This window comes from Hemitrygon akajei, chromosome 1 (genome assembly GCF_048418815.1).
Source record: "Hemitrygon akajei chromosome 1, sHemAka1.3, whole genome shotgun sequence".
In the NCBI taxonomy this organism is placed as follows: Eukaryota; Metazoa; Chordata; class Chondrichthyes; order Myliobatiformes; family Dasyatidae; genus Hemitrygon; species Hemitrygon akajei.
This window is the reverse complement of record NC_133124.1, coordinates 36,860,810-36,886,229: the sequence shown is the minus strand read 5'-3', so window position 1 is coordinate 36,886,229 and position 25,420 is coordinate 36,860,810. Positions and strand designations below refer to the sequence as shown.

The following is a 25,420-nucleotide window of genomic DNA, read 5'->3' as shown; positions in this document are numbered from 1 at the left end:
TTCCAGGAGTTCTTTTATTTTATTTAAAGATACAGCATGGAACAGGCCCTTCTGGCCAAATGAATTGCACCACCCAGAAACCCATTTACTTAATCCTAGCCTAATCACAGGTCAATTTACAATGACCAATTAACCTACTAGCATTTTTGGACTATGGGAGGAAAGTGGAGCACCAGGAGGAAACTCACATACACACACGGGAAGGATGTACAAACTTCCTTACAGAGGACACTGGAATTGAACTAACTCCATTGCCCTTAGCTGTAATAGCATCGTGCTGCTACACTACCTAAACAAGTTCTGCAGTTCTAATGAACAGTCACTGACCTTTCACTTAGCTTTGTTTCTGTTTAGATGCTGCTTGATGTGCTAACTATTCCCAGCATTTTCCATTTTATTTTCATAATTTATACTCTTACTTTGCTTCACTAATCTCTTCCAATATTTTATGGAGGCTTAAAATCTGTTCTTTTTCTTGCTGTCAAATTAGCTGCTTTCACAATTTCCCTATCTATATACAAAATGCTACCAAACAAACAACCCTCACTACTTTCTTCAAACCTGTGCCGGTAGTTCTAAGAGTTCTGTGAGTCTTCCTTCACCCCTTGCTGTGCTTGATATGATCCTGATGACCACAACCATCCACCTTATCCACGTAAAACTGCCCGACACCACAACAACCACTCATCTCCCGGAGCGAACACACCTGCCACTGTTGGTGAGTACTGTACACCCTAGTATGTTAATTTTCTATGATTTATTACATTGAATATTACCTTAAATTGATGAAATACAATACGAATGTGCCTTGTGGTACTGCTTTTGTGTCGTACTGGTATGAAAATGTGAATAAATTACAGAAAAAACATATTTAGGAAGCCCTCTGGAACGCATCCCTATTTTCTCCATTTAAATTACTCACATTATGCATCGACTGCAAGGAATGTATCCCCTGCATATAACGAGAACAGGGTGTACAAAATTTATCCTATAATATTTGGTTTCCAAGCAGTACATCTCAGCAGATCCTACTGCATCACATTTACTTGTTAGTAAACTGTTTTTTATGGAAGCTTCATTCTGTTAGATCATCTTTCATTTTAATCACATTGTTATTGTCATAGCATTAATTACTAATAGTTTTGTAATATCTTTGCTAAATTTTCTATTGCTTCCCAATATATTGTGCTTTATAATTCATAAATTTAATCTACAACATTAACTTCTTTTTCTTAGAAAATGTTTATCATTGGAATTAATCCTAACAACCACAAGACATGGGAGCAGAACTAGGCCATTTGGCCCATCAATTCTGCTCTGCCATTTGATCATGGCTGATTTATATTCCCTCTCAATCCTATTGTCCTTACACCCTTGCTAATCAGGAATTGATCAACCTCTGTTTTAAATATGCTCAATGACTTGGCCTCTACAGCCATCTGTGGCAATGTATTCCATAGATTCACTGCATTCTAGCTAAAGAAATTCCGCCTCATCTCTGTTCTGTCTGAGGCTGTGCCTCTGACTATTAGAAACACCCTCTCCATGCCCGCTCTATCTGAGGCCTTCCGTTGGTTGAGGTTGACCATGGATATTGTGTCCCAGCTGCCTACATTATATGCAAGCCAAGCCAGTAAAATATGGAGAACAAGCTGTCATCCACGTAACAGGCTTCCCCTTTGCACGAGCTGATGAATCGGAAGAAATGGAAGAAACCAATATGGTTAGGCACCAGCAATGTTGCAAAAGTTGCCACTTAGCATTAAACTCAATGTAGGACTCTTAGAGACTCCAGCTCTGAATTCTTCCTCGAGGTTTACTCCCAGAGCCTTCCCCATGAGGAGTATAGACACAAGGCAGTGGAAGTTTGAGATCAGAGTTTTCCTTCTCAATGAGCTGCCAACCATGGCTGATGAACCCCATCTGCCCAAAGCGACTGGTTTTAAAGCACCAGTAACCAGCCTTTGTCCCTTCTCCTGTCAGTAGAAATGGTTCCGATGGGCTTTGTAGCTAAGCCACACGTGAAGGCCAGGAGCTGGACTGGGTTGTCAGAGGCTATTTGAGATGCATGCCATTGGGAGCATTTAATAGGCACTGGGAGCTTGTCCCCACTACCACCCCTAGCTATAACAACCATAAGGAACCTTCTATCGAGTCTATCACTCTAATCCTTTCAGTACTTGGTAGGTTTTATTGTTTCCCCTCTTTCTTTTAAACTCTATTGAGTACAGGCCTAGAGCCATCACATGCTCGTGGTATGTTAACTCTTTCATCTCCGAGATCATACTCATAAACCTCTGGACCCTCTCCAATGGCAACATGTCCTTCCTTAGATATGGAGCCTGAAGCTGTTAACACTACTCCAAATGTGGTGTGACCAATGCATTATAAAGCCTCGGTATTACATCCTCTTTTTTGCTTTTATATTCTAGTTATTTTTTAACATTGCTTTTGCCGCGTTTTGTACTGACTAAACCTGCAAGTTAACCTTTAGGGAATCCCTGCTCTCTGGTTCCTCAATACTAGCCCCTCTACCTGTCTTTGAATTATCTACAAACTTGGCCACATAGATCATTAACATGAAAAGTAGAAGACTCAGCACAGACCCCAGTAGAACACTACTAGTCACTTGCAGCCAACCAAAAATGGCCCACTTCACTCCCATTCTTTCTTTGCCTTCTGCTAGTCAGCTAATCTTCTAACCATACTAGTATTTTTGCTGTAACATTATGGGCTCATATCTTGTTTAGCATCCTCATGTACAACACTTCATCAAAGGCCTTCTGTAAATTCAAGTATACAACATCCACTGACTCTTCTTTGTCCATCCTGCCTGTTACTTCGTCAAAGAAATTCAACAGATACCATACCATACTGACTTTGCTTTATTTTGTCACTTGCTTCCAAGTACTCTGAAACCTCATTCTTATTCATGAACTTTGAAATCTTACCAACCACTGAAGTCAGGCTAACCAGTCTGTAATTTCCTGTCTTTTGCCTCCCTCCCTTCTTAAAAAGTGCAGTGACATTTCTGATCTTTCAGTCTTCTAGGACCATTTCTGACTCTAGTGATTCTTGAAAGATCACTACTAATGTCTTTTTCAAAACCTTGGGGTGAAGTCTCTTTGACTTATCCAATGACAGACCTTTCAGCTTCCGAAGCACCCTCTAATAGTAATAGTGGCCTCCTGACACATTCAAATTTCTGGCATGTTGCTGGTGTCTTCCACAGTGAAGATCGACACAAAATACTTATTCAGTTCATCTGCCATTTCTTGTTTCCCATTACTACTTCTCTAGTTTTGTTTTACAGCAGTCCAGTGTCCACTCTTGCATCTCTTTTACTCTTTGTCTGTTCTGAAAAAAACTGGTATCCTCCTTCATATTATTTTACCCTACTACTTCAATGTGATGACACTGTTGGTACTATGAATCAAGCTGGAATTCCATGTCCTATATCTCCTATGAGTTCTCCCTCATCAACTTCCTGGAACACCAAGGTGCTGGATATTGGATCTTTGAAATATGAATTTTAATGACCATTTCCAGGCACGGACTACCAGTGAATGTCTGTGGCTTCATAACAACCACATATTGTATGATAAATATTCCTTATGATTTAGAAAACCAATGAGGCAATATTCAGAAGCACACTAAACTGACAGGAAGGATGCTTGACAGGCAAATCTAATTCCCTGCATATTTTGGCTGTTGTTATGGGAAATTCATATAACTCAACCTGGCAAACAATCTGCCAGCATCTTGCCTTATGTATTTATGCACAGCAGATTAATAGTTCAGGCAGACCCCAGAAGGAATCGGGCAAAAAAAAGGTCAATGCTAATCGGTGGTATTACCTGATCAGCAGGTTTCCTCCCAGGAGAATGGAGATCTCTTTCTCTACCTGATATGATAGCTACAGCCTCAGGTCTATTGCTTTTCAGGAAGTGGAGGTCGGTGAGCCTTTGTAAATCCTTTGGTTATGCTCTCTTTCTTTTGCAGCTCCCTCCTATGAAGCTCCTTTGTGTCCTCTTACTGCTTACACCACAGTGCTTCACTGCTACTGGTTATGGACTTCTTCTAGTGTGCAGTGAAAACAGAACTCCAGTGCTTTTCAGTCCCAGCCATGTCAGTTTGAAAATTCACAAAACTGAAAAATAAAGCTGTTTCCATACAACAACTCCCTGCCAAATATTTGCCAAAAGAATTTGAGCCATAAGTTGCAACAAATGATTATTTATTCAAATAGGGCATTAACAAGCTCAAACTTGCGAGCTTCTCATTGTTCAGTATTATCGGTAAAACCCATGGGAAATTAATGATGTTGAAACCAAGGTTAAGTTTGGTTTTAAAACAGCATATTAGTATGGTGATCCTTGATACTCCAAATGCTGGAATCTGCAGCAAAGAAACTTCTGGAGGGTCTCAGTAAGTCGAGCAGCATCTGTGGGAGAAAGGAATTTCAGGATGAGACTCTACATCACGACGGAGAGCGTAGCCAGTATAAAGGGCAGAGGTGAAGCAGGGCTGGTAGATGATAGGTGGACTAATAGAGTAAGGGAGGATGGGCAGATAGGGCAGAGGGAAGGTTTACAGTTGGGAATCAAAACATTGACTATATCTCTCCATTGATACTGTCTGATGTTGAGTTTCTCCAGCAGATTTAAAGAAAAATATATTCACCTTATTACCATTGCATGATTCATTCCAGGCTACTATAAAAGCTATTAGGAGTCTGATATAGATAACTTCACAAGGCAACAAATGGTTTCTTTGCCAGAAATTTGGATACTACTTCAAGAAGCAACTAAACAAAGCTGTTACTTGAGAATGAAAACTGTGTCTGAATACCAAAATTTGTGTCCTTCATGAACAATGGTTGAGAGGAATCTTGCAAGATAGCAATCAGAATAGAAAAAAATATGCTGATAGGGTTAAAATTGAATGGAAGAAGTTAAACTGAGACCTATGCCAGCATAGATCTGTTGGGCAAAATATCCTATTTCAGTGTTTAAACTCTGTAAGAAAGTACAAGAAAGCTATGAGAAACCTCAGATTGGTATAAATATCTGTGAACTCTTTTAATTTAAATTAGGCAGAGCTCTGCTTTCAGTCAGTTTTGGTCCCATACAAATTCTCTTGAGACAAGATTGCTTTTGATTGATATAAAAAGTGGTAGTGCTGAAATACTCTGCAGGTTGAGTAGCATTCTGGCCAGTGATTGAAGTCTAAGTTGTGTTCATTGTCAAATGCACAAGTACGTGTAGGCAGAGGTGAAATGAAAAACCACTTGCACCAGCATCACAGGCACATAGTATCAAATAAGCATCATTCACAAGAGCAAACATAAATTAATCATAAATTATACACAAGTTTTACAAGAAAACACAATTGCAACTAAAAGTCCATTTTAGTGCAAGGTGATCAAAATGTTGCTAAACTAATGATAAGCGTTTTGCTGGGTTGTTTAAAAACAGAATGGTTGAAAGAAAATAGCCATTCTTGAACCTAGTAGTGTTGGACCTCAGGCTTCTGTATCTCCTGCCTGATGGGAGCTGTGAAAAGATGGCATCATTAGTGGATGCAAAGCTTTTGGAGTCATCTAGTTTCATAGGTTACTGAGGGAAGTCCAGGAGAATAAAAATTAATAGAGCATTGTGGTGAACTACATATACCTGTCTGGACACGCCCCCCTGCTGACTGCTCCTGTGGCTCCTCCCACAGACCCCGGTATAAAGGCGATTGGGGCCTGAGCCCTGCCCTCAGTCTCCAGGATGTAGTATGGTGGTCAATTACTGCTTGTTCTTTCTTCCAGTCAATAAAAGCCAATATCTCGCCTCACGTCTCGAAGAGTTATTGATGGTGCATCAAGCATGTTGCACATGCCAAAGATTGTTGCTGGAAATCTGAAATGACAAAGAATGCTGAAAATACCCAGCAGATCCAGCATCACTTGCAGAAAGAGATAGAGACTGAGTTAAAATGTTTAGTTTTACATCAGAATTTGTCAGTTTAAAGCAGGACAGGCTGAAATTAATGCACTGCAACATGCCAAGATGAAATATGAACTGGTTACTTTAGGCAACACACACAAAATGCAGGAGGAATACAGCAGGCCAGGCAGCATCTTTGGACAAGAGTATGGTCATGTTTCGGGCCGAGACCGGAAAAGGGGATGGGTAGACTCCAACTGGATGGCATGAACATAGATTTCTCAAACTTCCAGTAATGCCCCCCTCCTTCACCATTCCCCATCCTCTTTTCCCTCTCTCACTTTATGTCTTTGCTTGCCCATCACCTCCCTCTGGTACTCCTCCCCCCCCCCCTTTTCTTTCTTTCATGGTCTTCTGTCCTCTCCTATTAGATTTCCCCTTCTCCAACTCTGTATCTCTTTCACCAATCAACTTCCCAGCTCTTTACTTCACCCCTCCCCCTCCCCCCACCTTTTAACTCTACCCCTCATTATTTTTTCTCCAGTCCTGCTGCAGAGACTTGGCCCCAAACGTCGACTGTACTCTTTTCCATAGATGCTGCCTGGCCTCGAGTTCCTCCAGCATTTTGTGTGTGTTGCTTGGATTTCCAGCATCTGCAGATTTTCTCTTCTTTGTTTACTTTGGGCTTCATTGGAACATTGAAAGAAACTAAAGGCAAAAATGGAGTGGGATGCACAATTAAACTGATAGGCAGTTAGAAGCTCAGTGTTATTTGTGTAGATTGAACTGAGGTATTCTGCAAAGGTATTCTCCAAAGTTGCACTTAATTTCTCCAGTGTAGAGACAATACAGCATGCAATACTGGCTGAAGTGGAAGTGAATTTTTATCTCCTCTGTAAGGTGTGTTTGGGTTTGTGGATGGTAGGTAAAAAAGTAGATGTTGCTTTTAGAAACATAGAAAACCTACAGCACAATACAGACCCTTTGACCCACAATACTGTGCCAAACATGTACTTATTTTTAGAAATTACCTAGGGTTACCCATAGCCCTCTATTGTTCTAAGCTCCATGTACCTATCCAGGAGTCTCTTAAAGGACCCTACCATATCCGTCTCCACCATCGTCGCCAGCAGCCCATTCCACGCACTCACCACTCTCTGTATAAAAAACTTACCCCTGACATCTCCTCTGTACCTACTTCCAAGCACCTTAAAACTGTGCCCTCTTGTGTTAGCCATTTCAGCCCTGGGAAAAAGCCTCTGACTATACACACAATCAATGCCTCTCATTATCTTATACACCTCTATCAGATCATCTCTCATCCCTCATCACTCAAAGAAGAAAAGGCCAAGTTCACTCAACCTATTCTCATAAGGCATGCTCCCCAATCCAGGCAACATCTTTGTAAATCTCCTCTGCATCCTTTCAATAGTTTCCACATCCTTCTTGTAGTGAGGTGACCAGAACTGAGCACAGTACTCCAAGTGGGGTCTGACCAGGATCCGATAAAGCTGTAACATTACCTCTCGGCGCTTAAACTGAATTCCACGGTTGATGAAGGCCAATGCACCTTATGCCTTCTTAACCTGACAGTCAACCTGCGTAGCAGCTTTGAGTGTCCTATGGACTCGGACTCCAAGATCCCTCTGATCCTCCTCACTGTCCAGAGTCTTACCATTAATACTATATTCTGCCATCATATTTGGACCTACCAAAATGAATCACCTCACACTTATCTGGGCTGAACTCCCATCTGCCACTTCTCAGCCCAGTTTTGCATCTATCAATGTCCCGCTGTAACCTCTGACAGCCCTCCACACTAACCACAACACCCCCAACCTTTGTGTTATCAGCAAATTTACTAACCCATCCCTCCACTTCCTCATCCAGGTCACTTATAAAAATCATGAAGTGGAGTCCCAAAACAGATCCCTGAGGTACACCACTGGTCATGCAGAATATGACCCATCTACAACCACTCTTTGCCTTCTGTGGGCAAGCCAGTTCTGTATCCACAAAGCAATGTCCCCTTAGATCCCACGCCTTCTTACTTTCTCAATAAGCCTTGCATGAGGTACCGTATCAAATGCCTTGCTAAAATCCATATACACTACATCTACTGCTTTTTCTTCATCAATATGTTTAGTCACATCCTCAAAAAATTCAATCAGGCTCGTAAGGCACGACCTGCCTTTGACAAAGCTATGCTGATTATTCCTAATCATATTACACCTCTCCAAATATTCATAAATCCTGCCTCTTGGGATCTTCTCCATCAACTTACAAACCACTGAAGTAAGACTCACTGGTCTATCATTTCCTGGGCTATCTCTACTCCCTTTCTCGAATAAGGGAACAACGTCCACAACCCTCCAATCCTCCAGAACCTTTCCCATCCCCATTGATGATTCTCCTACATTTGCTTGGTTCAGTGTCTTGAAATATTGTTAGTGGAAATGAAAGGGCAAATCTGGGAATCGGGAAGGAAAAGGGAAGGGGAAAATGTGTCTGTTGGTAGTATATTGATAAAAATGGCAGAAATTATGGAGAATTATTCTGTTGAGAACTTTGTCAACTATGGTAGAGGAGAAGCAATGGTCTAATGAATAGTAAGAACTGTAAACCAACTAATATTAATGTTGTTTATAACATTAGTAATCATGACTGGGAAAAGGATAGCTTGTATTTTTGTAACAGTCCCTTCGAGGGAGGGAGGGAGGGAGGGAGGGAGTGTGTGTGTGTGTGTGTGTGTGTGTGTGTGTGTGTGTGTGTGTGTGTGTGTGTGTGTGTGTGTGTGTGTGTGTGTGTGTGTGTGTGTGTGTGTGTGTGTGTGTGTGTGTGTGTGTGTGTGTGTGTGTGTGTGTGTGTGTGTGTGTGTGTGTGTGTGTGTGTGTGTGTGTGTGTGTGTGTGTGTGTGTGTGTGTGTGATTGATTGATTTCTAAGTTGTCCAGGATCAAATTCCCTCCTGAATAGGCTTTGCTGTTCTCATGAACATTTCTGTATTTTTCTGTAGGCTTTTAATATATAGTCTGAGCTTTGTGCCTTCTGGAGTGCGACATTTACATTCATATGAAATTTTTGCAACCATCTCCAAAGATGAACATGGAACTGGCACTGCTAAAGTTCAGGCCGGGTCTGCACTCCTGGCTAAGGGGGGTATCTGTCATATCGGAGAACTTCTTTCTCTCAGAAAAGAGGCATTTAATTTACTTCAAACAGGTATTGTGTATAGTTTATCACCAGTATACAGCTAATACTTAAGAGCATCTTGCATTCTTAATTCTTCCATTTCATGTGTGTTAGTTTTGGAGACTAGGAATATCGCAGTATTTATTCCTGGAAAAAAGTTTGGAGAAGCTGTTGATCAGCAGATGGCCTTCCCAGTCCAATGTAATTTCTGGGCTTTCGTTGATGTTAACACACAGCCAAAGAAAGCTAGCCAGCAAGAAGATGCTGTAATCGGAGCAGTGGTAAGACAAAGGTTTTATAATTTCCATTCAAGAAGACATGACTTTTTAAAAAGGTAAGTTGAAAATATTGAGCTCTTAAATTTAAAAAAATTTGCAGACATACACACTTGAAACTAAATAAAAATTAGTAAATGTTTAGGCAATATCTATGGACTGAAGTACTGGACATAGATGGGGGTAAAACATATTTTAAAATACAAAAGAAAATAAGAAAATATAAAGGATTGTCTGATATAATGGAAGTCAGGAGAGAAAGGGGGAGTGTTTACTGTAAGGTCAAGAGTGTTACAAGACCATAAGATTATAGGAGCAGATTGGACCATTTGGCCCATCAATTCTGTTCCATTATTTCATCACAGCTGATCTATTTCCCTCTCAGCCCTATCTCCTGCCTTCATGCCCTAACTAATCAAGAACCTATCAAATTCTGCCTTAAATATACCCAATTACCTGGCCTCCACAGCTGCATGTGGCAACGACTTCCACAGATTCATCACTCTCTGGCTAAAGAAATTCCTTATCTCTGTTCTAAATGGATCTCCCTCTATTCTGAGGCTGTGCCCCCTGGTCCTAGACTCCCCCCCCCCCCCCCCACCATAGGAAATGTCCTCTCCACATCCACTCGATCGAGGCCTTACAACTTCCAATAAGTTTCAAAGAGATACCCCCTCATTCTTCTGAATTCCATTGAGTACAGGCCTAGAGCCCTTAAATCACTCCTCATATGATAAGCCTTTCTTTCCTGAAATCATTCTCGTGAACCTCCTCTGAACCCTCTCCAACGTCAGCACATCCTTTCTTAGATAAGGGGCCCAAAACCGCTCACAATACTCCAAAGATGCCCTACCAGTGCCTTATAAATCCTCAATATTACATCCTTATTTTATATCCTCATCCTCTCAAAATGAATTCTAACTTTGCTTTCCTCACCCCCAACTCAACCTGCAAATTACCTTTAAGGAATCCTACACAAAGACTCACAAATTCTCTCCATTTAGAAAATAGTCTACACTTTTAATCTTCGACCAAAGTACATGACCATACACTTCCTGACAATATATTCCATCTATCACTTATTTGCCCATTCTCCTAATCTATCTTAGTCCTTCTGAGGCCCCCTGCTTCCTCAACACGACCTGCCCTCACCTATCTTTGTATCGTCACAAGCTTGGCCACAAAGCCATCAATTCCGTCATACAAATCATTGGCATATAACGTAAAAAGAAGTGGTCTCAACTCAGTCCCTTGTGGAACACTACTAGTCAGCCTAGCTGAAAAGGCCCCCTTTGTTCCCACTCTTTGGCTTCTGCCAATCAGCCAATGCTCTATCCATGTTAGCATCATTCCTGTAATACAATGGGCCCTTAACATATTAAGCAGCCTCATGTACAGTATGTTGTCAAAGGTCTTCTGAAAATCCAAGTACACAACATCCACTGATTCTTCTTTGTCTGTCCTGCTGGTTATTTCTTCAAAGAATTCCAACAGATTTGTCAGGTAACATGTTCACTTAGGAAACAATGGCAACTTCGGTTTATTTTATCATGTACCCCTAAGGACTATGAAACCACATCCTTGACAATCAACCCCAACATCTTCCCAACCACTAAGGTCAAACTAACTGGCCTATAATTTCCTTTCATTTGTCCCTCTCTCTTCTTAAAGAATGGAGTGACATTTGCAATTTTCCAGTCCTCCAGAACCATGCTAGAATCTATTGATTCTTGAAAGATCATTACTAATGCCTTGACAATCTCTTCAGCCACCTCTTTCAAAACCCCACTATGTAGACCATCTGGTTCAGATGATTTTTCAGACCTTTCAGTTTCCTAAGTGCCTTCTCTTTAGTAATGGCAAAGTTCACTCTCTTCTGCTCCCTGACACTCTTGAACTTCCGGCATACTGCTCGTATCTTCCACAGTAAAAACTGGTGCAAAATACTTATTCAGTTTGTCCATTACTACCCCTCCAGCATCACTTTCCAGCGGTGCGATATCTACTCTCGCCTCTCTATCACTCTCTATACTTAAGAAACTTTTCGTATCCTCTTTAATATTATTGGCTAGCTTACCTTCGTATTCCATCTTTTCTCTCTTTATGACTTTTTTAGATGTCTTCTGTTGGTTTCCCAATCCTCTTACTTCCCACTAATTTTTGTTCTATTATATGTCCTCACTCTTGGCATGAGAGAGGAACTGGCCAAAGTTGACTGGAAAGGGACTCTAGTGGGAAGGACAGCAGAGCAGCAGTGGCTGGAGTTTATGCGAAAAGTGAAGAAGGTGCAAGACAGATATATTCCAAAAAATAAATTTTCGAATGGAAAAAGGATGCAACCGTGGCTGACAAGAGAAGTCAAAGCCAAAGTAAAAGCAAAGGAGAGGGCATACAAGGAAGCAAAAAGTAGTGGGGAGACAGAGGATTGGGAAGTTTTTAAAAGCTTTCAAAAGGAAACTAAGAAGGTAATTAAGAGGGAAAAGATGAACTATGAAAGGAAGCTAGCAAATAATATTAAAGAGGATACCAAAAACTTTTTCAAGTATATAAATAGTAAAAGACAGGTGAGAGTAGATATAGGACCGATAGAAAATGATGCTGGAGAAATTGTAATGAGAGATAAGGAGATGGCGGAAGAACTTAAAAAGTATTTGCGTCAGTCTTCACTGAGGAAGACATCAGCAGTATACCAGACACTCAAGAGTGTCAGGGAAGTGTGCACAGTCACAATTACGACAGAGAAAGTACTCAGGAAGCTCAATAGTCTGAGGGTAGATAGATCTCCTGGACCAGATGGAATGCACCCTCGTGTTCTGAAGGAAGTAGCAGTGGAGATTGCAGAGGCATTAACAATGATCTTTCAAAAGTCAATAGATTCTGGCCTGGTTCCGGAGGACTGAAAGATTGCAAATGTCACTCCGCTATTTAAGAAGGGGGAAAGGAAGCAAAAAGGAAATTATAGACCTGTTAGCTTGACATCGGTGGTTGGAAAGTTGTTGGGAGTCGATTGTCAAGGATAAGGTTACGGAATACCTGGAGGCATATGACAAGATAGGCAGAACTCAGCATGGTTTCCTTAAAGGAAAATCCTGCCTGACAAACCTAGTGCAATTTTTTGTAGAAATTACAAGTAGGCTAGACAAGGGAGATGCAGTGGATGTTGTGTATTTGGATTTTCAGAAGGCCTTTGACACTGTGCCGCACATGAGGCTGCTAAACAAGATAACAGTCCATGGAATTACAGGAAAGTTACATACGTGGATAGAGCGTTGGTTGATTGGCAGGAAACAGAGAGTGGGAATAAAGGGATCCCATTCTGGTTGGCAGCCAGTTACCAGTGGTGTTCCACAGGGGTCCGTGTTGGGGCTGCTTCTTTTTATGTTGTATATCAATGATTTGGATTATGGACTAGATGGCTTTGTGGTTAAGTTTGCTGATGATACAAAGATAGGTGGAGGGGCCAGTAGTACTGAGGAAACAGAGTCTGCAGAGAGATTTGGATAGATTGGGAGCATGGGCAAAGAAGTGGCAAATGAATTACAATGTTGGAAAGTGTATGGTCATGCACTTTGGTAAAAGAAATAAACGAGCAGACTATTATTTAAATGGGGAGAGAATTCAAAGTTCTAAGATGCAACGGGACTTGGGAGTCCTCGTGCAGGATACACTTAAGGTTAACCTCCAGGTTGAGTCGGTGGTGAAGAAGGCGAATGCAATGTTGGCATTCCTTTCTAGAGGAATAGAGTATAGGAGCAGGGATGTGATGTTGAGGCTCTATTAGGCACTGGTAAGACCTCACTTGGAATACTGTGTGCAGTTCTGGGCTCCTTATTTAAGAAAGGATGTGCTGACATTGGAGAGGGTTCAGAGAAGATTCACAAAAATGATTCCAGGAATGAGAGGGTTAACATATGAGGAACCTTTGACCGCTCTTGGATTGTATCCTTGGAGTTTAGAAGAATGAGGGGGGAACCTCATAGAAACATTTCGAATGTTGAAAGGCATGGACAGAGTGGATGTGGCAAAGTTGTTTCCCATGGTGGGGGAGTCTAGTATGAGAGGGTATGACTTAAGGATTGAAGGGCGCCCATTCAGAACAGAGATGTGAAGAAATTTTTTTAGCCAGAGGGTGGTGAATCTGTGGAATTTGTTGCCACGGGTGGCAGTGGAGGTCAAGTCATTGGGTGTATTTAAGGCAGAGATTGATAGGTATCTGAGTAGCCAGGGCATCAAAGGTTATGGTGAGAAGGCGGGGGAGTGGGACTAAATGGGAGAATGGATCAGCTCATGATAAAATGGTGGAGCAGACTCGATGGGCCGAATGGCCAACTTTTACTCCTTTGTCTTATGATTTCTCTCGCTTTTATGTTGGTTTTGACTTTCCTTGTTAGCTACAGTTGTATCATCCTACCTTTAGAAAACTTCTTCATTGGGAAGTATCTATCTTGCACCTTAGGAATTGCTCCCAGAAATTCCAGCAATTTCTGCTCTGCCATCATCCCTGCTAGTATCCCCTTCCAAACAAATTTGGCCAGCTCCTCTCTCAGGCCTCTGTAATTCCCATTACTCCATTGCAATATGGATACATCTGTAACTTCTCCCTCTCAAATTGCAGGGTGAATTCTATCATATTATGATCACTGCCCCCTAAGGATTCCTTTAATTTCTAATTAATTAAAGGTCTCTAATCAATTCTGGTTCATTACACAACATCCAATACAGAATAGCTGATCCCCTAATGGGAAAAACCACAAGCTGCTCTAAAAGCCAGCTTGTAGGTTTAGAATAGTGAGTTTTGTAAGTCATTTTGTAAAAGGCACAAATGAAAGATGGAAGATCTTTCAAGTTGAATCTTTTGAAACTACCTCTGATTTCCACACATTCACAGATATTCTCCCGTCTCTGTCGCTAAACATATTTTGTCACTCAGTTTTAAAGAAAAAAATCCCCACAGATGCTGAATATTTACAGCATTTTGTGCATTTTTTTTTTTAAATGGTATGTAATGATTTACAGAGGAAATGTTTCATCCTCAGTTTCATGGCAAGTGTGAAATAAAGATAATTTTAAACCATAAACCTAATTCCTACCATCTGGTTTTAACTGAACAGGAAGAGAATTGTTGGTGAGTGCTGCATATGCTTTCAAGCTAAGGGTGGATCAAAAACATCTTTCACGGAGCTGTTTTGCACAGAATTTTTATAATTTTTTTCACTGAAGCTTTATTTACTTGGACTTGTGGAACCATATGTGAAAAGATGAGAAGTGTGGCTGTTGCAAACAAGAACCTGTAGACAAATCTTAAAATATGTTCTGAATAGAATATCCAGAGAATTCATGCTTTTGGGTGTTTCATTCAGAAAACTACTCCATATGCCCAGTTTCTTTCATTTGTGCTGCCTTTCCCAAAAGAAAAGCACTTCGTGTTTGCATAATGCATTCCTAGGATATCTTAGTTGGAATTAAGAATTTAAGATTTTGTGAACACAAACATGAGTTTTACCACTGTAACAGCGTGCCTTCCAGTGAGCGTTCTCTTTTACAATTTTGGTGTAATTATCTGTTTATGTTAAAATGTGGCCTGATCCAAAGGAATTCACATCTTTCCCTTCCCAGTAGTACTGTGGGAATGCTTTCCACAGAAGGAATGTGTTCTGGGCAATAAATGCAGACAGTGCTAGTAATTCAAGGTCCTAAAAATAAAAGAAGGAAATTAAAGAGAAAATCCACATTTTCTCTAATCAGCTCATTTTTCGAGCTTTAATTTCATGGTTGAATACAAAGTAAGGATTAAATGGACTGAATCTATTCTTAGTCCATTTTAAGGTAGTCTTTTTTCATGGCTTGTGTTGTTTGGTGCAGACACAGAGTTTGAAATGAAATTAACATCTTAGTATATGGAAAATAATGTTTGTTACCAATCACAGGGATAAATGAGCTAGAGCTAGTAAAACAAGTGAATGGGACAAAAGGTTATCACAGTATAAAATTTAAATATGAGATATACTGTTGCATCATGTAACATTTATTGAATGAAATAAAGGTTGAGCAAGATGTGTACAGTTTGGAAGCTTTTTAAAGTATTGCATTCAGAGTTAATTACAATTTCATTGACTCAGTATAGGACAAGATGTTAAATGGATAGGTGGCATCACTAATATGAGTTCTATGCTATCATTGATGTGGCTTGGCTCTTTTTACACTAATTCAGCAACTGCTTTCATGAATCATACCTCCTATTTATAAATTTTGAGGGTAGTATATCCACCATGGCATCTGGCCTTGCGCCAATACTTTAACAGTAGGGAGTTGAAGTAACTGCAGTCAGAGACTGCACAAACATATTAGGGCTGCAGTACCCAAGACACTAGTATTTTTAAAAAAAATTAAACTGGTTACTATTTTCTACCTATTGTTTTAACTCTTTTACTCGTCAATAAAACGAGCAGATTGGTATTTTAGGCTTTTTTTAAATGTCACAAAATTGTACAGCGTAAAAATAGGCCCTTCAGCCAACAATCAATGCTGACTATCATGTCTATACCCATCCCATTAGTCTGTATTAATTCCATATCTCTCTGACCTGCTCATCCAAGTACCTGTCCAGATGCCTCATAAATGTTGTGCCTCTGCTGCCTCCATCACTTCCTCGAGCAGCTCACTCCAGATAACACTCTTGGGATGAACGGTTTACTCCTCATATCCCCTTTAAATCTTCTCTCTCACCTTAAATCTCTGCCCTGTAATTTTAGATCCATTTAGCATACAAAATAGACTCTGGTCATCTACTCTGTCTATGCCTTTCGTAATTTTATATTTCTTTATTATGTCACCTCGCAGTCTCTTTTGCTTCAGGTTAAACAAACCCTTCCTATCCAAACACTCCTTCTAACTCAAGACCTCCAAACATACTTACTGATTTATTTCTGCATCTCTCTATCATCATCGTGTATTTTCTGTAATGTGGTGTTAAGAAGTACACAATACTCCTAAGTACATCCTATCTAATTTTTCATTCAACCATAACATATTCACAAAGAACAAGATTTACTGATGAGAGAAAAACTTCCCATAAGAATACATCTCCTCATATCTTGGGATTCAATGGGGGGGGGGGGGGGGAAGATATGGATTTGCATATAGTGTTTTCTAGGGGGTAACTCCTCTGTAATGGGGGGGGGGGAACACCATACAAGCTTCTGCAAAATTACTAACCAGGCCACCTACCTTCTTAATAAAATTATGTATATGATAATTCATAATATGTTGTTTCAGTCATCAAGTGTAGTAAAAGAGATCGATGGTAATTCAGTACACAGAGGTGGACGTAGTGTTGGGAATCCCCTTGAACTCATTTAAATTAACATTTATTCATTAGGTCCCATTTATTGATTTGGTTGCATGAAATGTGGATTAATAATTAGAATGGTCAGAAAAATGGTACCATGTTTCCAGCAAGTTGGACCCTGTTATAACTATATTTTCAAATGGAAATATAATTATATCAACACAAACACCTGTTCTATCATTACACCTTCCCTTGATTAACAATATGTTGTGATTTTTTGTTTGGTTTCCATAACTTTAGGACTTAAATTCAGTTCCAGCTAATCTGGTTGATGGCTTTGATTTAATGATTTACTGCAGTGACTCTTCCAATTATCAATCTCCTATGCATCTAGTACAGCATAAACTGAATGAAGCCATGCACCAAGGCAAAGCCCTTTATCCAGCACTACAGCAGTTTACAACACAGGACTATGAAGAGGTATATACGAGAACGTAGACAAGATAGTTACGTTAAATAGAATATACTTTGCTACTCCATGTGCTTTTAAAATCACATATAACAACTGTTTCTTCGTTTTACATCCTTTTCACCTTCTGCATAATACAGCTGTAATGATCATAAAGGAAACATTAGAGAGCAACTGTAAGAGGAATATGGTATTTCTAAATATTAATTAACAAAAAATAAAAATCGTTAAAAACATTCAGCAGATCAGGTAGCATCAACAGAACAAGAAACAGACTCCTCACCTGAGAAGTTGCCTCTTTGTTAGAAAAGTTCTAAGTAAGAATGTTCAGTCCAATACCTTAACTTAGCTTTTCCTCCTAGAGATGCTGTTGACATGACTTTATCCCCCCAGCATATTCAGCTTTTAATTCAAATTTTCATCATCTTGTTGTTTTAATTTTTCTCAATTTCTATTTTGGATTTGGCTCTAAAACAATTTCTCAAAAAAAATTCCTTCTTTATTAATAATATTTTATGGAAAAGTGTCAATGCTCTAATTCATTTTTGAAAAGAAATGTTGCTAGAAATAAGCACCAAATTTGTACATCAAATCTCACAGAAGCCAGTGTCTAGAAGCCTGAACTATGTTCTGGAACAGGCTTCAATCTGACTGCTACTGTTGAGTCAGGCCTCATATGGATAAATCAATGTTTGTAACTGTTGTTGGAATTATAGGAACAGTGGGAATAAGTCAACCAGGAAGTAGGACATATTTGGCAGTAATAGAGTTAGGGATGGAATGGAAACAACCAACGATAGCGGGGATAAATAAAGACCAATGGCAGTCTGTCCTATCTTGATGTTAAGAGAAATATTACTGCTGCATCTGGCCTCAGAAATTTTTCCCATAACAATTGACCCTCATGGACCCAAGAATGGTCCCAATGCTGTTAAACTATCCAATTCCTAATACAAATCCAACTGGCCTTTATAAGATGGCCAACTTTAATTCTTGGAATTACCTCCCATAGTCATTGTCAACATCTATCTCAGTTTGACATGAAGCTAGGTCTGTGTAGATGAATGTAGGAACAAGAAAACAAAAACTAAAAAAATAACTATTGAGAAAGGATACAACAGAATGGCATTGTAAGAATTATGATCAGGCCAATTTACTTTAGGGTCCTATGCAAAATTGTCTGATCATTTGTATTGCAACTTGTTTAGCTTTGTTCATATAAAAGTTCATGATTGATTATCTTTACACTATGAGAATTAATTTTGAAAAGGTGTAAAATGTGACAAAGTATTGTATATTAATACTAATTATTTGTTAATAAGTAAATATAAGATCAATTCAATGCAGCGCCTAGGAGTTTGAACAAACTGAATATGGGCTGACTATTGAGATTTTGTTAGTGTAAAATCAATTTACAAAAGAACTATTGCACTGGTTGCAATGAGGCTTAAATTTTAGGAAAAAAAGTGTGACGCCACTTCCAATGAATTATGGACCCGTATTCCTAGATCCCTTTGTCTACTGCATTCCTCAGTGCCCAACTAATCACCGTGTAGAAACTACCCTGGCTGGTCCTACCAAAATGCATCATCTCACACGTGTCTGCATTAAATTCCATCTGCTATTTTTCAACCCATTTTTCCAGCTGGTCCAGATCCTGCTGTAAACCATGATAGTCTTCCTCGCTGTCCACTACACACCCAATCTTAGTGTTATCCACAAATTTGCTGATCCAGTTAACCACATTATCATCTAGATCGATGATATAGATGACAGACAACGGACCCAGCACCAATCCCTGTGACACGCCACTAGTCATGTTGCTCCAGTTACAGAGGCAACCCTCTACTACCACTCTCTGGCTTCTCCCATAAAGCCAATGTCTAATCCAATTTACTACCTCATCTTGAATGCTGAGTGACTAAACCTCCTATGCGGGATCTTGTCAAATACCTTGCTAAAGTCCACGTAGGCAACATTCACTACCTTGTCTACATCAACTTTCCTGAAAAACTCTATAAGATTGGTTAGACACGACCTACCATGTACACAGCCATGCTGACTATCCCTTATCAGTCCATGTCTATCCAAATACTCATATCTAGTTCCTTGTAATGTCTTCCAATAACTTTCCAACTACTGATGTCAGGCTCAACAACCTATAAACAGGTGAGCCACATTAGTTACTTTCCAACCATCTGGTACCTCTAGAGAAAATTTTACAAGGATGTTGCCGGGTATGGAGGACCCAAGTTATAAAGAAAGTTTGAATAAATTAGGACTTTATTCCTTGGAACATTAAAGATTGAAAGGAGATTTGATAGAGGTATACAAAATTATGATGGGTATAGACAGGGTAAATGCAAGTAGGCTTTTCCCATTGAGGTTGGGTGGGACTACAACTAGAAGTCATGGATTAAGGGTGAGAGGTGAAAAGTTTAAGGCAAACATGAGGGGAAACCTCTTCACTCAAAGGGTCATGACAGTGTAGAATGAGCAACCAGCACAAGTGGCACATGTGAGCTTGATTACAATGTTCTAAGTTTGGATAGGTACATGGATGGTAGGGGGTATAGAGGGCGATGGTTTTGGTGCATGGACCAGATGGCCTGAAGGGACTGTTTCTGTGCTGTACTCACATGTTGCTAAGGATGATTTAAATATCTCTGCTAGGGCCTCTGCAATTTCCTCACTTGCCTCCCACAGGGTTTGAGGGAACACCATGTCAGGTCCACATATTCCATCTGGCTAGCCTCCAATCTGATGGCCTAACAGCATGAACACCAATTTCAATTTCTCCCTCCCCATCTCTCTTTTTCCATAACCTATTTTGCCCCTCTTACCTCTTCACTTCTCCTCACCTTTCTTCACGTATCAACTAACAGTTTGTACTCCTTTCCCTCCCTCACTTTCTTATTCTGGCTTCTTCCCCCTTCCTTTCCAGTCCTGATGAAGGGTCTCGGCCTGAGTGTCGACATTTTATTCCTTTCCATATAAGTTGCCTGACCTGCTGAATTCCTACAACATTTTATGTGCATTACAATGAAGAAAGCAATCAATTTAAATGAAAAACACAACACTGAAATTGATTTATGTATCATTAGTACTTAATTACACTATTTCTAATAATTATACAGTGACAAAAAAGTATCTGTGAATCAGCTCTTTAAATCAGTCTATGAATGACTGTAACTACTAACCTAAAATATATTTGATCAGCTATTAGCATTTGCCAGAAATCAGGAAGTTGCACTTACTATCAAAGCAGAAAGACTTATTCAGGGGTATTACACTGCAAGCAGGAGAGTTCGAACTGATCCTGTTCATGGATCTAAAATTTCTACAACTGCATTGAAAACATTGTGAGTACTTTATTTTAAAGTTATTAACTATTAATATTTAGCAAAATGATCTACATTGTCCTTACTACATTAAAAACAGATTGTTAAAGCAAGTTTATACTGCAGGTACACACTATATATGCAAGATAAATAGAAAAACATTTATATTGTATCTTCTAATGGCCCTTTGGAATACCCCCCAAGTACTGTGCAGCTAATGAAGAGCTTTTTCCTCAAGGTATGGTAATGTAGGTACGCAACATGCTTACAAGACAAATTTCTATAAATTGCAATGTGCTAATCCAAACACAAAATAACCTAAATAGTGAAAATCTGAAATAAAACATAAAATGCTGGAAGTATGAAGCAGGTCCAGTGTGATATCTTCCAGGGCAATTGTCTTTTTAATAAACAGATAATCTGTTTTCACATATATACAAAAGCATTTCATTTTCTGTTTTTTTTTGTCCCAAAAGAGATTTTACTGTTAAATTGTACTATAATTAGCACTATGTTTCCAACCTACTAATGACATTAAAGCCCTCTCAGATTAACATTGACTTGTATACCAACTCTGTCCTTGAGCACATCAACAAGTGTATAAATAGTGTGACATTACAACAACAAATAAAAGTTTTCCCCAAACAGAAACCATGGATGAACAGAGAGGTTCGCCTCCTGCCCAAAGCCAGAGATTCAGCCTTCAGGTCTGGAGACCAGGAGGCTTACAGCTCAGCCAGGGCCAACCTGAGGAGGGGAATCTCTCAGGCTAAGCACATATACAAACAGAGAATCGAGGAGCATTTCAACTCCTCAGACCCCCCCCCCCCATGCAAATGGCATGGCATACAGGTCATTGTAGACTTCAAACCACCTATTACTGTGCCCCCTTCCAGCTCTGCTTCCCTCCCTGATGAGCTCAATTACTTCTACGCTCGCTTTGACCAAGAGAACAAGGTCACCCTCAAAGTGGATCTCCCACCTGGTGAACTGCCTCTCTCACTTTCCAGCTCCGATGTTTGTGCCACCCTGAGCAGGGTGAATGTACGGAAGGCAGCTGGTCCGGATGGAATACCTGGCCGTGTGCTCGGAGTCTGTGCAGGGCAGTTGGCCGGGGTCTTCACAGACATTTTCAATCTGTCCCTGGCCCAGGCAGTTGTCCCCACAAGCTTCAAGATCGCCACCATCGTGCCAGTGCCGCGGGCCTGAATGACTTCCGCCCAGTTGCACTCACCCCCATCATTGCAAAGTGCTTTGAGAGACTGGTTCTATCACATCTGAAATCCTGTCTGCCCACTACCCTGGACCCCCCTCAATTTGCCTGTTGCACCAACAGGTCAATAGAGGATGCCATCTCCACGGCACTTCACTCTGCCCTGACCCACCTGGACAGCCCCAACTCTTACATCAGAGTGCTGTTCATCGACTTTAGTTCAGCAGTCAATACTGTGACCCCCTCCAAGCTGATCGCCAAACTTCGCCAGCTTGGTATCAGCTCATCCCTCTGCAATTGGACCTTGGACTTTCTGACTAACAGACCCCAATCTGTTAAGTTAGACAACCTCTCCTCCTCCATTCTCACCATGAACACTGGCATGCCTCAAGGCTATGTGCTGAACCCTCTTCTGTACTCCCTTTTCACCTATGACTACATTCCTGTTCATGGTTCTAACTCCATAATTAAGTTCGCAGACGACACCACGGTGGTTGGCCTGATCAGAGAGGATGAGAAGACATCCTACAGGGACAAGGTCCAGCACCTGGCCGCGTGGTGTGCCGACAACAGCCTGGCCCTTCACACCCAGAAGACCAAGGAGATCATTGTGGACTTCAGGCATGCTAGGAGCCACACTCACATCCCCATTTACATCAATGGAGCTGTAGTGGAGCGTGTATATCAAGCTTCAAATTCCTTGGTGTCCACATTTCCGAGGATCTCACCTGGTCCCTGGACTCCTCCATCCTGATCAAAAAGGCACAACAGCGCATTTATTTCCTGCGGAGCTTCAAGAAAGCTCACCTCTGTCCCAGGATACTGACGGACTTTTACCGCTGTACCATTGAGAGCATACTCACCAAATGCATCTCAGTGTAGTATGGCAATTGTCCCGTATCGGACCGCAAAGCACTCCAGCGGGTGGTGAAAACTGCCCAGCGGATTATCGGCACCCAATTGCCCACCATTGAGAACATCTACCATAAATGCTGCCTGGGCAGGGCAAAAAGTATAATCAAGGATGCATCTCACCCTAACCATGGACTTTTTACTCTCCTCCCATCCGGTAGGTGCTACAGGAGCCTCCACTCCTGCACCAGCAGGTACAGGAACAGCCTCTTCCCTGAGGCTGTGACCCTGCTGAACCTCACATCACAGCGCTAACCAGTATTCACAGTTATTTTGTAAATAACACTATTCTTTGCACTTCTGGTTAGATGCTAACTGCATTTCATTGGCTTTGTATCTGTACTCGGCACAATGACAATAAAGTTGAATCTAATCTAATCTCACTTCAGACTAGCAAATTTTCTGGACTATCAGATGTTATTCATATGAAATAGCTCAACACATTTTTTAACATGTTACATACTTTTTTTCAGTGAAAATGATGAAATTAAAGAGAGCAGTAAAGCTCTGATGAATTTAAATATAGTAAGAAATAGAATCTGGACAGCTTCAGCTGGAATTTCAGCTTGTCAAAACATAGAAGCACTGCAGACCCCAGCATTGAATCTTATTCACATTCCGGCCCACTGACCAAACCCTTAACTGTAGCAGCTCATGTTCCAAGCCCAGGCCTCAGACTGCAAACCATTGATCGAGTTAGATGCCAAACACAAGATTAGTTCTACTGCATATGATTGTTAAAGCAAGTTTATACTGCATATAAACTTATTTTAAAATATCTTCACAAATTACCTGACAAGGTTATTGTCAAAAGTATTATATCCTATTATATAACAGTGTTACAAAAATAATGCATTTAGTGTGAGAAACTACTTAACCTTCGCCCGATAAGTCAATTGATTGGCACTTAGGAATTTGGTATCTCTTGAAATAGTATTACCCAAAGTTGAGACATAGATCCTCGGCTCGAGACTGAAAAACATGCTTTAAAAATGAAATGATTTAAGTGCTGATGTCAAAGCATGTATAGCTGTGATTCCTGCTGAGGCTGCAGATATATTGGAAATTTTGTTGCATTTGAGATTGGGATTATTGAATGAGAGAAGAGCCTAAATCCAATTTCAAAATATATATAAAAGTTTAAGAAAAATTAAATTGTAAGTACATTAGTTTGTTCTTGCATATTATAATTAAACAATAAACTGCATTCACTGCTACTTGTTCATTGCACTTTTAAAAATAAATGGTGGAAAGGTTAATTGTGAATGTGCAGATATTTTCATTTTCACTGGAGCAACATCTAGATAATTTATGTTTGAAATTTCTCAATCTTTTTCCAAATTGCCAGAATGTCTTTATCTGAAGCACATACCAAACTCAGTCTGAGAGACAAAGTACTGGAACAAGATGCTGTCATTGCGATTTTACTATACGAGATTTCCATTACTGCACGACATGGTAAAGATAACAAAGAGTACATTTGAACAAGAATATCAATTCTAAATTGTAATCTGAAAAGAATAATGCAATTTGTAGGTTTGAATAAGGTCTTGGATACTGAAAAAGGTAGCAGGACGTGATTCCTAATAATATACTGAATTAATTTATATTATTTTCTGTAGGTGCTTCTGTGCTCTGCGTGTCTCCCAATGCAATATTTCCATTTGATCGGTGTGATGAGCACAGCTTAAATCAAAGGGATATACATTTGGCACAATTCCATCAACAACTATTACAGTTCTGCTTAACATATGCCCCTGGGATGTCTTTGCATTTTGCTGAAGAATAATTTGAAACAGAAATTTATCTGCATTGTACTAGGAATCTGCTGATCAATATTATGTTACATTTTACTAAAACTTGTTTTGCAAATGTTAAAATGTAATAAATACCAACAATTTTAAAATATCTTCACAAAATAACTTGACAAGCATATTGTCAAAAGAAGCTTTTATTATATTGCATTATATAACAGCATTACAAAAATAAATGCTATTATTTATTATTCAATCACATTAAAATGAATTGAGACAAAATTATTAATATTTTAATGTTTGGTATTGAATGTAATGTTCCAATTTGATTATTTTTAAAGACTGAAGTTTGGAAAAGAAATTTGTAATGGGATTTAGAAAACAGGTTATTGTGTTGATCTTCAGTTGCTTTAAACAAGTGCACTTATTTTATTTTAATTTTCAATTAGTTCTTTTAAAAATCTGTGCTACAGAATAGTTTTCTAATCAAACAAATAAACTGCAAGAATAAACACAAAGTACTTAATCTGCTTACTTCTGCAATCTTCTGCCATTGCAAACTGGGTGGACTATAGCCATCTCTCCTTGTGTTCAGTAATATTGATCATTCTAGCAAATGGTGTCAATTCTAGTTTTGTGGCAAATACTTTGTGCTGCCCTGCTTCTATAAAACATAGAAGGACTAGTAGGCTATAAAAATATATATTTTTCTACAGTTTCATGATATTGATGCTCAAGTTTCAATCAAGCTCGGTTTCCAAATTTCAGCCTTTGTAGGGATAATTTATACTGTTTACCTTACAGTTGAAATACCAGCACCTACAACATAAATCACCTTCTAAAGGTTTTATAGCCCTATTCTTATCTTCCCACTCTCTCCGTTGACCTACAGGGTTAGAGGAATGCTGCATCTTAAACCACAGTGACTTCACTGTCTAAGGTAACGCCTTTGTCCTACCCATCTCTCTCACCACCTTCTCTGCAACTTAAAATGTGATTTCTAATATTTTCTGTTACGATCTCAATAATTGTCAGACCCTGTGTT

At 39.8% G+C, this 25,420-nt stretch overlaps 1 protein-coding gene across 1 annotated transcript in view; it reads left to right on the top strand.

The window, feature by feature from the left end:
• Window positions 1–24,767, top strand: part of mcmdc2 (minichromosome maintenance domain containing 2) — a 55,162-nt gene extending 30,395 nt beyond the window's left edge. Inside the window, exons 9-14 of the mRNA XM_073038011.1 lie at window positions 8,948–9,153; window positions 9,238–9,404; window positions 16,987–17,166; window positions 20,375–20,517; window positions 23,970–24,079; window positions 24,244–24,767. Coding sequence (XP_072894112.1) covers window positions 8,948–9,153; window positions 9,238–9,404; window positions 16,987–17,166; window positions 20,375–20,517; window positions 23,970–24,079; window positions 24,244–24,410 — 973 coding nt within the window. The 3' untranslated portion in view covers window positions 24,411–24,767. The remainder of the gene's footprint in view (window positions 1–8,947; window positions 9,154–9,237; window positions 9,405–16,986; window positions 17,167–20,374; window positions 20,518–23,969; window positions 24,080–24,243) is intronic.
• The last annotated feature ends 653 nt before the right edge of the window (window positions 24,768–25,420 follow it).